The sequence below is a fragment of the Homalodisca vitripennis genome, chromosome 4 (genome assembly GCF_021130785.1).
Source record: "Homalodisca vitripennis isolate AUS2020 chromosome 4, UT_GWSS_2.1, whole genome shotgun sequence".
Classification (NCBI taxonomy): Eukaryota; Metazoa; Arthropoda; class Insecta; order Hemiptera; family Cicadellidae; genus Homalodisca; species Homalodisca vitripennis.
In genome coordinates this window covers 200,742,157-200,755,180 of record NC_060210.1, presented here as the reverse complement: position 1 = coordinate 200,755,180, position 13,024 = coordinate 200,742,157, and the positions used below count along the sequence as shown (strand labels likewise).

At 35.1% G+C, this 13,024-nt stretch overlaps 1 protein-coding gene across 6 annotated transcripts in view; it reads left to right on the top strand.

Annotated features, from left to right (window-relative positions):
• LOC124360893 (titin homolog) overlaps positions 1-13,024 on the top strand; it is a 52,790-nt gene that overhangs the window by 30,041 nt on the left and 9,725 nt on the right. For 4 of the 6 annotated variants that reach the window (XM_046814878.1, XM_046814875.1, XM_046814879.1 and 1 more), the window contains one exon: positions 6,035-6,351. In XM_046814878.1, coding sequence (XP_046670834.1) covers positions 6,035-6,351 — 317 coding nt within the window. The remainder of the gene's footprint in view (positions 1-6,034; positions 6,352-13,024) is intronic. The other 2 variants (XM_046814876.1, XM_046814880.1) reach the window with 1 other exon arrangement.

Below are 13,024 nucleotides of genomic sequence, written 5' to 3'. Positions count from 1 at the left end.
CCAACATCTTCAATGTATCTGCAATCGTAATGAAATTTTTTTTGCCAGCCTGCCTTTTTTTAAAATGAATCTTCTCTGTATGCTTAACTCAACAACACAAAGATCTCATACCTGTATAGAGATTTTTCTAGCAAACTGAAAAATTTGATAATTGCTTGTTGTTCTCTAGATGAAATTTCACAGTCCAACAAATAACTGCAGCGTCTTAACAAGTTTTCAGTGGAAGAACAGAAACATAACAAACTTAGAGCACATTATCTCCAATAGATGCAGGAGGATCAAATTCTCTTTAGCAAACTCCTGCTTGAATAGAGAAGAAAATCATTCTGGCAACGTTTTGAGTCTGTCTCTAATATTGTAAACTATAGTTGATTGGCTCTGGCTAACCCCTGCAAACAGTGGTGTACTAGAGTGTGTTCCACTTCACTTTGTTACTTTCTTCAACTTGCTAATAAGTCGATAAGGTTTCATCATTTTGTTTTTCTTACAATGAGGTTTGATATCGTTCACTTGTTGTCACTGTAGTTTGAATAGTTTTTGTTGTATCCCTGAAACAGTCATTTTATTAACTTGATCTTTACTTCTTCTTTAATATTACAACATTTTAAAAATATTTTGAAGTGATTATAGCCCAGTATTTATTTTTTGAAATATGATAAAAATAAGATACATTACAGTGTTTAAATTTTTATTACAAGATGCATCTGTTACAATCAATCTTTTAATTCTAAAAGTTCTCTTTCTGAAGAAGAAGGTGAGGAGGAAGAAGCACAATAAGTTTTAGGTATAAACTAAACTGGACAAGTATTTTAACTCCGTAAACAATGAAGAGCAAATTACGTTTGCAGACCGAACTGATGACCTAGGAAGAGTAGCTACTGGCACAGAAATCTTTCAAATGTGGAAGATGGAAGTTGAGTGAAGGGAATGTAAAGAAACAGTGATAGCAAATAAGTAAAGCAAGTGTTACATTTGCCAACCAATATTGCTGACAATTGTTTTTTACTCTCGACAGTTAAATATTTCTATCGATATTCAAGTGTGTTAGAAGTGAAACTCATTGAAACTTGAAATAGTTTAATTTAATACAAAAAATATGCCATGTAATATAATACATATTAATGTAATATTTAAAGAAAAATGATGTTCAAATGATTTTTTATGAAACCCTGAGGTTACAACCAACACATTGTCAAGCTTGAGGTTTATAATTATTAACCACCTCAAAACTGGTCTCTTGTGTTTACATACATTCCGTAGTTGTGGACTTTGTGCCCTCTTCTCGGAGGTCTGTGGCTGCTCCACGGAGACCTGTGACCAGGTCATCAACAACTGTGAACAGTCCGACGACCGTCGTCACTGCCACCCCTCCACCCGTCCCGGACATCAATTCACTCGAGCAGTTTCCTCCGATGTGACAGTCTCCCTCCCAAAGTATGGCGCCTATTAGAGAATAAGTTACAGTTTGTGTTAGGTGTAACAATTTGTTTTTGAGAGAAGATGGTTATGAGAACCGGTGTAAAATCTATGTAAATATTCAAGGTAAAGAAGTAGAACCCAAGGCTAATGTAAAACTCCTGAGTTAAGTACTGGTGGCGGCCATCTTGTTTTTAGCCATAAGGACAATGTTAAATTTCAACCAACAATTTTCACACTATTATAACCTTGCTTTTATAAATAATAATATATGATTAATATACAACCAAATGCCTTTTAAAAACTAAAAATCTTTTTTGTACTTCATTGTTTAAACATTCAAAAACTATGTACTTTACGAGGAAAACTAACTCTTTCCATATTGTCAATTGAAGAGCTTTCTTCAGAGGATTGTCCAATAACAATAATATGGGGCTCAAAGAGGAGCATACATAATATGCCAATTTTGTTGCTCTTGGTGAGCTTACAATCTTGTTATTTTAAATATACAAACAGCAGAATTGAGTTAAAGAACACAGCTAGTGAAGCTTCCAAGAGAGATGTTCACCCAGATGCTTGGTTGCTTCAACCCTTTGTAGATCTGGAAGCTCGGTGATATTTGTCTTGAGGAGTTAAAAACAAGATCATTGTCATCACAATACTCCTATGCGATGCTCACTGTGATGTAGGAGTTATTGTCCAAGAGCTCAGTAGAGTTACTGCCAGTTAACAGGATACATTCATCATTGTCATCACAATACTCCTGTGCCATGCTCACTGTGATGTAGGAGTTATTGTCCAAGAGCTCAGTAGAGTTACTGCCAGTTAACAGGATACATTCATCATTGTCATCACAATACTCCTGTGCCATGCTCACTGTGATGTAGGAGTTATTGTCCAAGAGCTCAGTAGAGTTACTGCCAGTTAACAGGATACATTCATCATTGTCATCACAATACTCCTGTGCCATGCTCACTGTGATGTAGGAGTTATTGTCCAAGAGCTCAGTAGAGTTACTGCCAGTTAACAGGATACATTCATCATTGTCATCACAATACTCCTGTGCCATGCTCACTGTGATGTAGGAGTTATTGTCCAAGAGCTCAGTAGAGTTACTGCCAGTTAACAGGATACATTCATCATTGTCATCACAATACTCCTGTGCCATGCTCACTGTGATGTAGGAGTTATTGTCCAAGAGCTCAGTAGAGTTACTGCCAGTTAACAGGATACATTCATCATTGTCATCACAATACTCCTGTGCCATGCTCACTGTGATGTAGGAGTTATTGTCCAAGAGCTCAGTAGAGTTACTGCCAGTTAACAGGATACATTCATCATTGTCATCACAATACTCCTGTGCGATGCTCACTGTGATGTAGGAGTTATTGTCCAAGAGCTCAGTAGAGTTACTGCCAGTTAACAGGATACATTCATCATGGAATATCACAAACAGTGGATGGTAAAAAAAACTTGTTCCAATACAAAATCTCAAGAGACATTTTTGACTATTTGTGGTTTTGATTTTACAATTCTTTCAGTACCATTCTGTACTTTTTTATTTAAGCTATTTGGTCTCTCCATGTAAGATGGCTTTGAAATCACAACAGTGCTCTTCCCTCACATTTCAGGGATTTGAACTTGTGAATTATTAAACTGCGATCCAAAGAGTTAAAAGCTTTGCCGAGGTCAAGAAATACACTTCTAAGTTTTTCTTTCAACTTTATCAATTATTTGTTCAATTAAGTCAATAAGTACACTTATGTCGATTTTGCAGTAAGAACCCATGTTATCTTGCATGAAGTTTAACAATATGTGATCCCAACTAATACTATTTTTTTTTTTTTTTTTTTTTTTTTTTTTTTTTTTTTTTTTTTTCAAAAATTGCAGAAATAGTTAGAATTAATGATATTGGTCTTTAGTTTTCACCTCCTGTTTACTTCGTTGTTTGTAGAGAGGATAAATTTATGATTAACTTTAGAAGGAAAGGAATTTAGATTTCCCTGGGACAGGGATTTATTAATGATGTCAGTGATGGTTTAAACAATTTCATTATGCAAAATATTACTGTCTTTGAAAGGATACGATCAATCCCAGTAGAAGTTATTGATTGTAGGGAAGAAACCACCTTCAAGATCCTTTCATGTGATGTAAGTTGCCAGTATGTAAGAACTTCCCTTTGGAATGAATTATTTATTTGAGCAGTACTTGTCTTTTGGGTGTTAGTCTGGTGGAACATTTTCTCAGCTGCAGTTGTAAAAAAAGAATTAAAATGTTAGCTTACTTTGTCAAGGTCACTAAAAATTTCTCCTACAACTTCCTTCCATCTGCCAGGTAAAAACTGGGACTAAATTAAAAGACAATACCTCACTGCTGATAGTTTTCCTGGTGGTTTTTTTATTAATTTCAGATGTAGTGATGAAAATTTAATTTATCTCTTGTCGTAGAGTCCTCAGCTTCAGATCATAATCCTTTTTTTATTTTTGATGGCAATTCAGTATGCCATCTTCTCTTCCAGTTGATATTGCAATTAATTATGTGAAATGAAAACATTCTTTATAATTTTGCACATTAAGCTCTAAAAATGAATATTTTTCAGTTATTGGTAAAATATCTGGTTTTATTTCTTCTAAATTAAATTGTAAAACCTCAGGCTTTGAATGTAAATGTATATTTTTTGTGGAGATTTATAAAATCGGTATATATGTAATTTTTATATAGTTTATCTAAATTTATTTAATAAAAAACATTGTTTATTGGACTATACACTATAGTTTTCCGTTGTGCGCTGTATGGGTACTATAGTTCTGGGTTTATCACAGCCACATTTTTACCTCTTATAAGAACTCTGTTCATATTATGTACCATACTGTATAAACTCTCTGTATACATGTTAACTTGTTATCCACTTACTCAATATTTTAATTGTGACCAACAACACGTACTGTACCTTCACCTTCACAAGAGACTACATTTGTTTCCCTATAATTTGGACACTGAAATATAAAGATGATTTAAAACTAAAAATAATTAACTACATGACCAATTGAAATACCTCTTAAGCTCTACAGTTGCTTATTGGTTATGTACTAATAATGGTACTTTGATATTATCCGGGGGCCACTATTTTTGGAAAAGTTTTTCTTACCGGGGACTTAAAAAATACTACATAATAATGTAGTAATTAGAAGTTTTCTTTCTAATAAGAAAGAACAGACTTTATTTGACTTGCTGTGAAAATTACATGTCATTATTACGATCGGTTGTTTGATGTTGGCAAGGAGGTGGCCACTCTGTTTCTGTGGAATTAGGCTATATAAGTAGGGAAGTACATATGTATGTATTATAAGTATATATAAGTAGAGAAGTACGTATGTATGTATTATAAGTATAAAAAGTGAACGAGTGCTCTAGTGATCTGAGACTGAATTTGGGTACTGTCTCGAGGGATGTTTTTCTTTTATCGGCAGAAGTGCAGGGTGGCGCCCACGGCCAGATATTCAATGTGAACTGATGTTGGAAAAGTTGGACGATCTGGCACACGATCTGAGGTCGGGAAAGTACTGATTGGAAATTCCCCTGGCCATCAGTGCGGGCTTTGGTGGCGGCAGGGGTGCCACCCCGTACTTCTGCCGATAAAAGAAGAATACCCCTCGAGACAGTACCCAAATTCAGTCTCAGATCATGTGAGCACTCTTAAAGGTGTGGTGACTGCCCACCACATATATCAGACCGCCGAATCAACGGTTAGGACCGGTCTTTCTGATAAGCCGCGTGCTGATGGAGGACCGGTGGTCTGATAACGGAGTCTAAATTGAGTGACGGAAGAGCGAAGATGTCTGATCGGCGAGTGGCGGTGACGGAGATTTTACTTACCTGTCGCAAGTCTTAGTTAAATTATTTGTTTGTGGTATTGTGTGTTACACTATGGATTGATTTAATAATCAAGGGGGGGTTAGGTGCCGGAAAATTATAGGTGGTGATTGTAAATTCTAAATTGTTAGTATGTTGGGGCGGGTTTTGTCATGATGGGAGGTTGGCGTGGGGTTGGTGTTGATATGTGTAAATTATCTTTGGCGGTTAATAAATTGTTTTACGATTTACTTTTACTGATTCGTCCTTAAATTATAACTTTAAATACTTATCAAAGCTGGCAGGAGGATATTGTGTAATTAGGATTATGGTCGCTCCACGGCCTTCATCGTGCAGGCGGCTACAAGCCTAGTCCTGTACGGTGACACGTTGCTTCCTAAAATCCATACAAATCGTTACAAAGGTTTTCTTAAATTTTGCTATAAAATAATTATAACCTAATCTAAACGTATTTATATTGTGTATGTATCTCTATCAATGGTAGATAGAGATAGAGTGGCCTCATTGCTGACATCGCTTCCTCTTTGAAGGCAGAAGGATCGTTTTATTAACATGTAATTTTCTCATTAAGTCGAATAAAATCTGTTCTTTCCAATAACATAGTTTTGTTTAAGGTGTTGAAGGACCAAAATAATAAATATAAAATGAATTGAGTCATGCTACTGTTAAATAGCATCAGATGCTCCTGGTACTCCTAGTCATGGATAATACTTTGAAAACTTAAGATTTTGTACATATTTTTTAGATGCAGCAGCTGCCAGACAGGATGATACAAAATCAGCTGCTGCCAGACAAGATGATACAAAACCAGCTGATGTGAAGGAACAGATAATTGCAAGAGAAATATTCAACGTAATCAAGAAGTACATGGATCCTGACAACAACAACAACAACAACAGCAGCAGCAGCAGCAAGCCACTTGCTGAATGTGACTCTCCTGACAAACAAGAACCCAACACTTCCTTGACGGCAGAGCAAACTAAGAAAGATAATAAAGTACAGTCACACAACCACAAAAATGATGAAGATGAGGAGGAGGATGAGAAACTGATGGGGTTTGTGGTGAGTTTGTTATTTATCATTAAAAAAGTAACAGATGAAAATGTCTGCTGAAACTTTATAATCAAACAAATGACATACACAGTGTAATGTCTGACTCTTAAGAGTGCTAGCTACACCTGGGAGCATAAGTATATAACTCCCAAGAGTGCTAGCTACACCTGAGAGCATAAGTATATAACTCCCAAGAGTGCTAGCTACACCTGAGAGCATAAGTATATAACTCCCAAGAGTGCTAGCTACACCTGAGAGCATAAGTATATAACTCCCAAGAGTGCTAGCTACACCTGGGAGCATAAGTATATAACTCCCAAGAGTGCTAGCTACACCTGAGAGCATAAGTATATAACTCCCAAGAGTGCTAGCTACACCTGAGAGCATAAGTATATAACTCCCAAGAGTGCTAGCTACACCTGAGAGCATAAGTATATAACTCCCAAGAGTGCTAGCTACACCTGAGAGCATAAGTATATAACTCCCAAGAGTGCCAGAACGCAAATACCACTTATGTGGTATGTAATAATAATGTAATAATGGTAAAAAACTAACAGATTAGTTTTTTATTGTTAAAAATGTGTACTCTATATAAATAATGTAGAAACGCCTAATATATTTTCCAATAACACCTTTTAGTTTTTAATTTAATTTAATTTACTTTAAGGTTTAATTTTTTGCATTAAAGTCTTGTCTTGCAGTATAAAATAAAGTATAGTAATTTTTTATTTATTTTTCTAAAAAGAAAATTTTATTTTCTAAAAAGAAAATTTAATTTTCTTCCTTTTCTGATAATGTGATCAATCATTAATAATTTTACTATGAATATTGAGGTTTTTAAATTAATTAAGTATTAACAACAATAAAATTGATAATTTATGTAGCAACACTTTCTATTACATGTATGTTCCTTTTCAATCATAAACAAAAATAAAGATAAAGAAAGCATTTAATGCTACATTTTATTTATAATTCAAAATATATTAAATATTTTATAAATTAAATTAAATATACTTATAAAAAGTTCGAACATATTTAAAACACAAATTAGGGACATAAAAACTATTTTAAGAGTTTATAAATGAGTAGTTGCAAGGATTGTAAGTACATCAGCCAATGCCACAATGTTGTGGTCATATTTATTAAAATGTACACTATGAACAGTTTATATAAATATCCAATACTAATTTATTTACTTTAGAAAACACTACGATCTCAGATGTACTGCAAAAATTAATGGCTCATTGTTTTGTATCGTTTTTAAAAATATATATAGGACACTTATGATGTTTAGAAATTGTTGTTCAGGTGGATGTGGGGAGAAGAAAAGACTTAAAAGAGGTATTTTAGGGCATAAAAATAGATTTTCATTGGAATTTGTTGGTTATATTATATAAAAATGTACTAAAATGAAAATAAGTATGGGAATTGTAATAATTTTTTTTGTAAAATACAATATATATATTTTGTTAAATACAGTAGAGTCCCGATAGTTCGAGTCTCGATAGTCCGAGGTTCCGTTAAATCCGAGCCAACACATGTAAAAAAATAAAATGTGATATTGACATATTTGTACAACACACCCGAGCGCATGTATGTAAACTGAGTGCTAGGCTACTTGGAGAAGCTGGCAGCCTGACTCATCAGTTCCACTTCATTTGCACCGCCCCACCCCCACCCTATTGTCAAGGCCACGGAACATCGCGCCCCGTATTGTCTAAAAATTAATCAGTCCGTTGCTCATCACGTTCGACTGCGGTACGGTTGTTTTAGATTACGATTGCAGTGCGCTTACCTGTCTGTTATTTACAAAGTACAGTACTTGTTGTCTAAATATTAAGTTTTAGTAAAAAAGTATTTTCTGAAATGTTTATGTGTTCATTGTACAGTCAACTATGAGTTCAAAAAGTAAAAGAAAGTTTGTACCAATAAAAACAAAACTAGAAGCTCTTAAAAGACTTGATAAAGGTGAAACGTTAAAAAAATTAGCTGCCGAGTACGGAGTTGGTGAAGTGACAGTTGGTGACTGGCGAAGGAATCGCGATAAAATTGAAAATTTGTATCAGAAAAGTGCTCAGAAAAGTGTACTAATGAGCGGAAGTCTATAAAGAAAGCAGAGTATGAAAAAACTAGCGAGGCCCTATTTGTATGGTTTTGTCAACAAAGAAACAAAGGTTTCCTATTTCCGGACCTATTTTACAGGAAAAGGCATTGTACTTTCGCAATGAAATCAATGAAGGTGTGGAAGGTTTTACGGCAAGTGTAGGATGGCTTGACCGTTGGAAAAAACGTTATGGCGTGAGGCAGTTAGAAATTTGTGGGGAGAAACTTTCGGTGGATTCCGAGGCAGTTGTTCAGTTCTGTGAAAAGTTAAAAAATCTTATTAAAAGTGAAAATTTAACACCTGATCAGATTTACAACTGTGATGAAACTGGTTTGAATTTTAAAACTTTGCCATCAAAAACTCTAGCTTCACGGGAAGAAAAAGCTGCTCCGGGTCACAAAAAAAGCAAAGAGAGACTGACTGTGCTAGCCGCTTCAAACGCGTCGGGAAGCCATAAATTAAAACTAACTGTCATTGGCAAGTCTGCTAAGCCTCGTGCGTTTAACCCTTTGAGTGCCAAGTGCCGACATATCGGCAAGGGCGGTACACGTGAATACGGCCAAGTGCCGATATATGGGCAAGTAATACTTTTTTATTTATTGATCGCGTAACAAACTAAATACTATCAATATTGGTACAAAACTAAAGCTTTTGAATATAGCTGTAAGAATATGTATTATACATATATAAAAAAAAAACCCAAGATGGCTGACTGACTACAGTCAAAGTGAAGTGGCTCCCAGTTAAAAGTGTATTTAAGTGTGTATTTTAACAACAAATATTTACTCACTTGTGCAGCAATTTACCTGGAACTACTGTAAGTCCATTTCACCATAAAACTTCAAGAAAACTAAACTACTCAAGAATCTAAGACAATTATAACAATCTCACTGTAACACAAGAACTAAACTGTAATCAAATCTCAAGCACTTTTTAAAATCAAACAACTTTATCACTAATGAAATTATAATAACAAGCTTATAAACACTAAAAGTCAAAAATTGTATTTACACAATCAAGAATACTTGACTTAAAATCATCGAATAAACTCAAGCCATATGGTGACAACTGAAAACAGTGCTGACTGTGCTGACAACATCACATTCCACACCTGACCTAGTGACAGCAGCTTATTTGTATACACAGCCGTCAACAATCAACAGACCTGCTTCCCACCTGACCTCGATTTTCTAAACAATCTGCCGCATGAAAAAATTTAACCACGAGGAGTCTGCCAAACCTCGTTATAAAAAACAGTTTTCCATTTTGACATTTAAAAAACATTAACCACGAGGAGTCTGCCAAACCTCGTTATAAAAAACAGTTTTCCATTTTTGACATTCAAAAACATTAACTATGAGGAGTCTGTCAAACCTCGTTATAAAAAACAGTTTTCCATTTTGACATTTAAAAAAACATTAACCACGAGGAGTCTGTCAAACCTCGTTATAAAAAACAGTTTTTCATTTTTTACATTTAAAACATATATTCATTTTTGAACAATAAAATGGCCACGGACACAAATGCTCTATATGAAGTAGGAGTTATGGTATTTGCAAAGGTAAAAGGCTATCCCTACTGGCCGGCAGTGATAAAAGGGGTTACAAAAACTGACAGAACTACCAAATACAATGTCACATTCTTTGGAGATGAAAACACTGCAAATGTCAAACAAAATGACATGTGTCTGTATTCAGAATACAAATTAATTCATGGAAAACCAAAAACAGACAATTTCAAAAACAAAAAATTTAATGAGGCATTGAAAGAAGCTGAGACATTTTTTAAAAACCCATCTTGTAATAAGTCTCTAACAGAGAGCAACTCCAATAAAACCCTAAAAGGCTATATTAGTCAAGACTCAATATTAGAAAGTACACTACCAGAGCTAGAAGAAAGCTTAATTGAAAGTGAACAAAATGGGGAAGACAGTCTAATCATGGCAGCAAAATTGGGAAAAGCACTGCTTAAAGAAAACGAGGCCCTCAAAGAAGACAATCGAAGGTTAAACTTCTTGCTAAACAGCATGGAGGCTAAAATTGAAGATTACAGCCGAGAGGAAGAAACTTATCTCTCAAGAGTAGAAAATTTTCAACAAAAAATTTCTGATATGGATAGGCAACTTGGAAAGGAAAAGCAACTACTTATTGATACACAACAAATCTTTGAAGACCACGATAGACGACAAGCACAAGTTCTAAATGACTATGAACAAAAGATTAAAGAGCTATCTAAAGAAATCTTAATTTTAAAAAAACGTTTAAAAACCCAAGAAAATATGTCCCAAGAAAAGGTTCTTGAAGAAGCTGGTACACAAACAGACTCCCCACCATTTTCAGTAGCTGAATCAACCCCACTGGTAACAGAGATTGTTCAACTAAAAAATAATCACTATCTTCTAGAGCAAAAACTTAACCGTTTAAACCTAGATAGTCAAAACCGTGCAGAAAATCTAACAAATCAAAAGAAAAGGGAAGCTGTAAACCAATCTCATAACTCTTTAAAAAAACAAAAGATTAATGGGAATTCTAAAAATAAATTTAGTATCTCTTTACAAGTACAAAAAATTAAAGAGCAAACAACCTACCCCAAAGAACCTTACAACAACCCAGTCCTAACCATATCAGATAAACAGCGACCAATTCCCACATGCATACCAAGGGACAAAGGAGACTTTGAAGTGATCGAAGTGGAAGCCATGTTTCACAGAGAAAATATTTGTACAATGCCGGAGTCTAAAGATTACAAAAAACCAGCTCAGAAATCTAATAAGTCACCACCTTGTACAGCTAAACTTAAAGCACCCAATGAAACATACCAGGACTTTTTCGACAAGTATATTGAGCACTATAAGGCAACACAAGAACTTACCACTACTAACGAAAAGTCTCTATCACCCCATCTGACGACAGTAACTGAAAATACAAGCCAAAAAAACAACCACCATTTTTTAGACCAAACCCAACAGAAAAAGATCAAATTCAAAAACAGGTATATTATAAACTCAAATCTAAAACAAACCTAAGTAACCTAAAAATACTACACCAAAACATCCGTGGACTAGACAAAAAATTAGACAGACTTAACCACCTTCTTAATGACATTGACCCCAATATACTAGTGCTTACTGAACATGGCCTGAAAAAAATAGAAATAGAGAATACAAAAATTGAAGGGTACTTTCTCATAGCAGAATACTGCAGAGAAAATCATAAGCTTGGTGGTGTTGCCATATATGCCAAAGAAACCCTCAAAAACTGCACAACAGCAACTGACATATCCCACCTCTGCCAAGAATTTAACTGTGAAGCAGCCATGGCAGTAATTGAATCCATGGGTAAATACATACACATTCTCGGGGTATATCGATCTCCCAAAGAGAATATACGAGCCGGTGTAAATGCCTTATCCAACATCTTAGAATATACTCAAGCACACAGTAAATCAATCATGCTTGCTGGAGACATAAACATCGACAGGATGAAAACAACCCTAGACAACACTATCCTAGAAGATGAACTACACACCCATAACATCCGAAGACTGCCACTTCCTGCAACACGTATCACACATAGCACTGCCACCTCAATTGACTTCATATGCACAAACATAATCGAGGACAACATTGGCACAGCCATACTTGAAACTGGACTTTCTGACCATACTGCTCAAATTATAAAAATATATGACTGGAGAGTAAACATCCCTCCACAGATCATTCTCAAGAGAAACTTTTGTTATTCTAATACAGACCAGATAAAATCTCTCCTAATGAATAAAAAACTGGAATGCTGTCTATATGGCCCCAGATGCAGAGCAAGCATACAACATCTTTCATAGAACTCTCCAAGCAACGCTAGACATTGCCTGTCCTACTAAAAAATGTAGTCAAAAATACAAAAGGAAACATGTGTATTATGACAACGAGGCCAAAGACCTTAAAAATGACTTTCTAAAAGCCCTGCACAAATTTGAGACCACAGGAAATACCCAAGACAAAGAAGATATGGTGGTAAAAAAGAAAAATTATGATAAAAAACTTAGAGAAATAAGAAAAAATGCTAATGCTGACTTCATCAACTCGGCTGACAACAAAAGTAAAGCTCTTTGGAATGTCATAAACAATGAAAGAAGAGGAAAACATCAACTACAGCCAAACATATGTCTCTCAGTGAATGGGAAACATGTGGACAACCCCACACAAACTGCAGACCACTTTAACACCTTCTTCACAGAAGTAGCAGAATTGACGCTGAAACAGAATAACTGCTCCCCAGGGGACGCAGATGATAATGAAAATTACGAAACTCCACTTAACTATGTTGATAAATCTCTATATCTAACCCCAACATGCATCAATGAAGTACGGAACATCATAAATGCCCTAAAATCAAAATCTTCAAGTGGAGTGGATGAATATTCTTCTAAAATTGTGAAACACTGCTCTGAAGAGCTAATGCCGCCTTTAGTCAGCATAATTAATAAGTCCTTCAGCCTTGGTGAGTTCCCTACAGCCCTTAAGCTCTCTAAAGTATACCCCAAACATAAAAAAGGTTCAACACTGGAAGTCCAAAATTA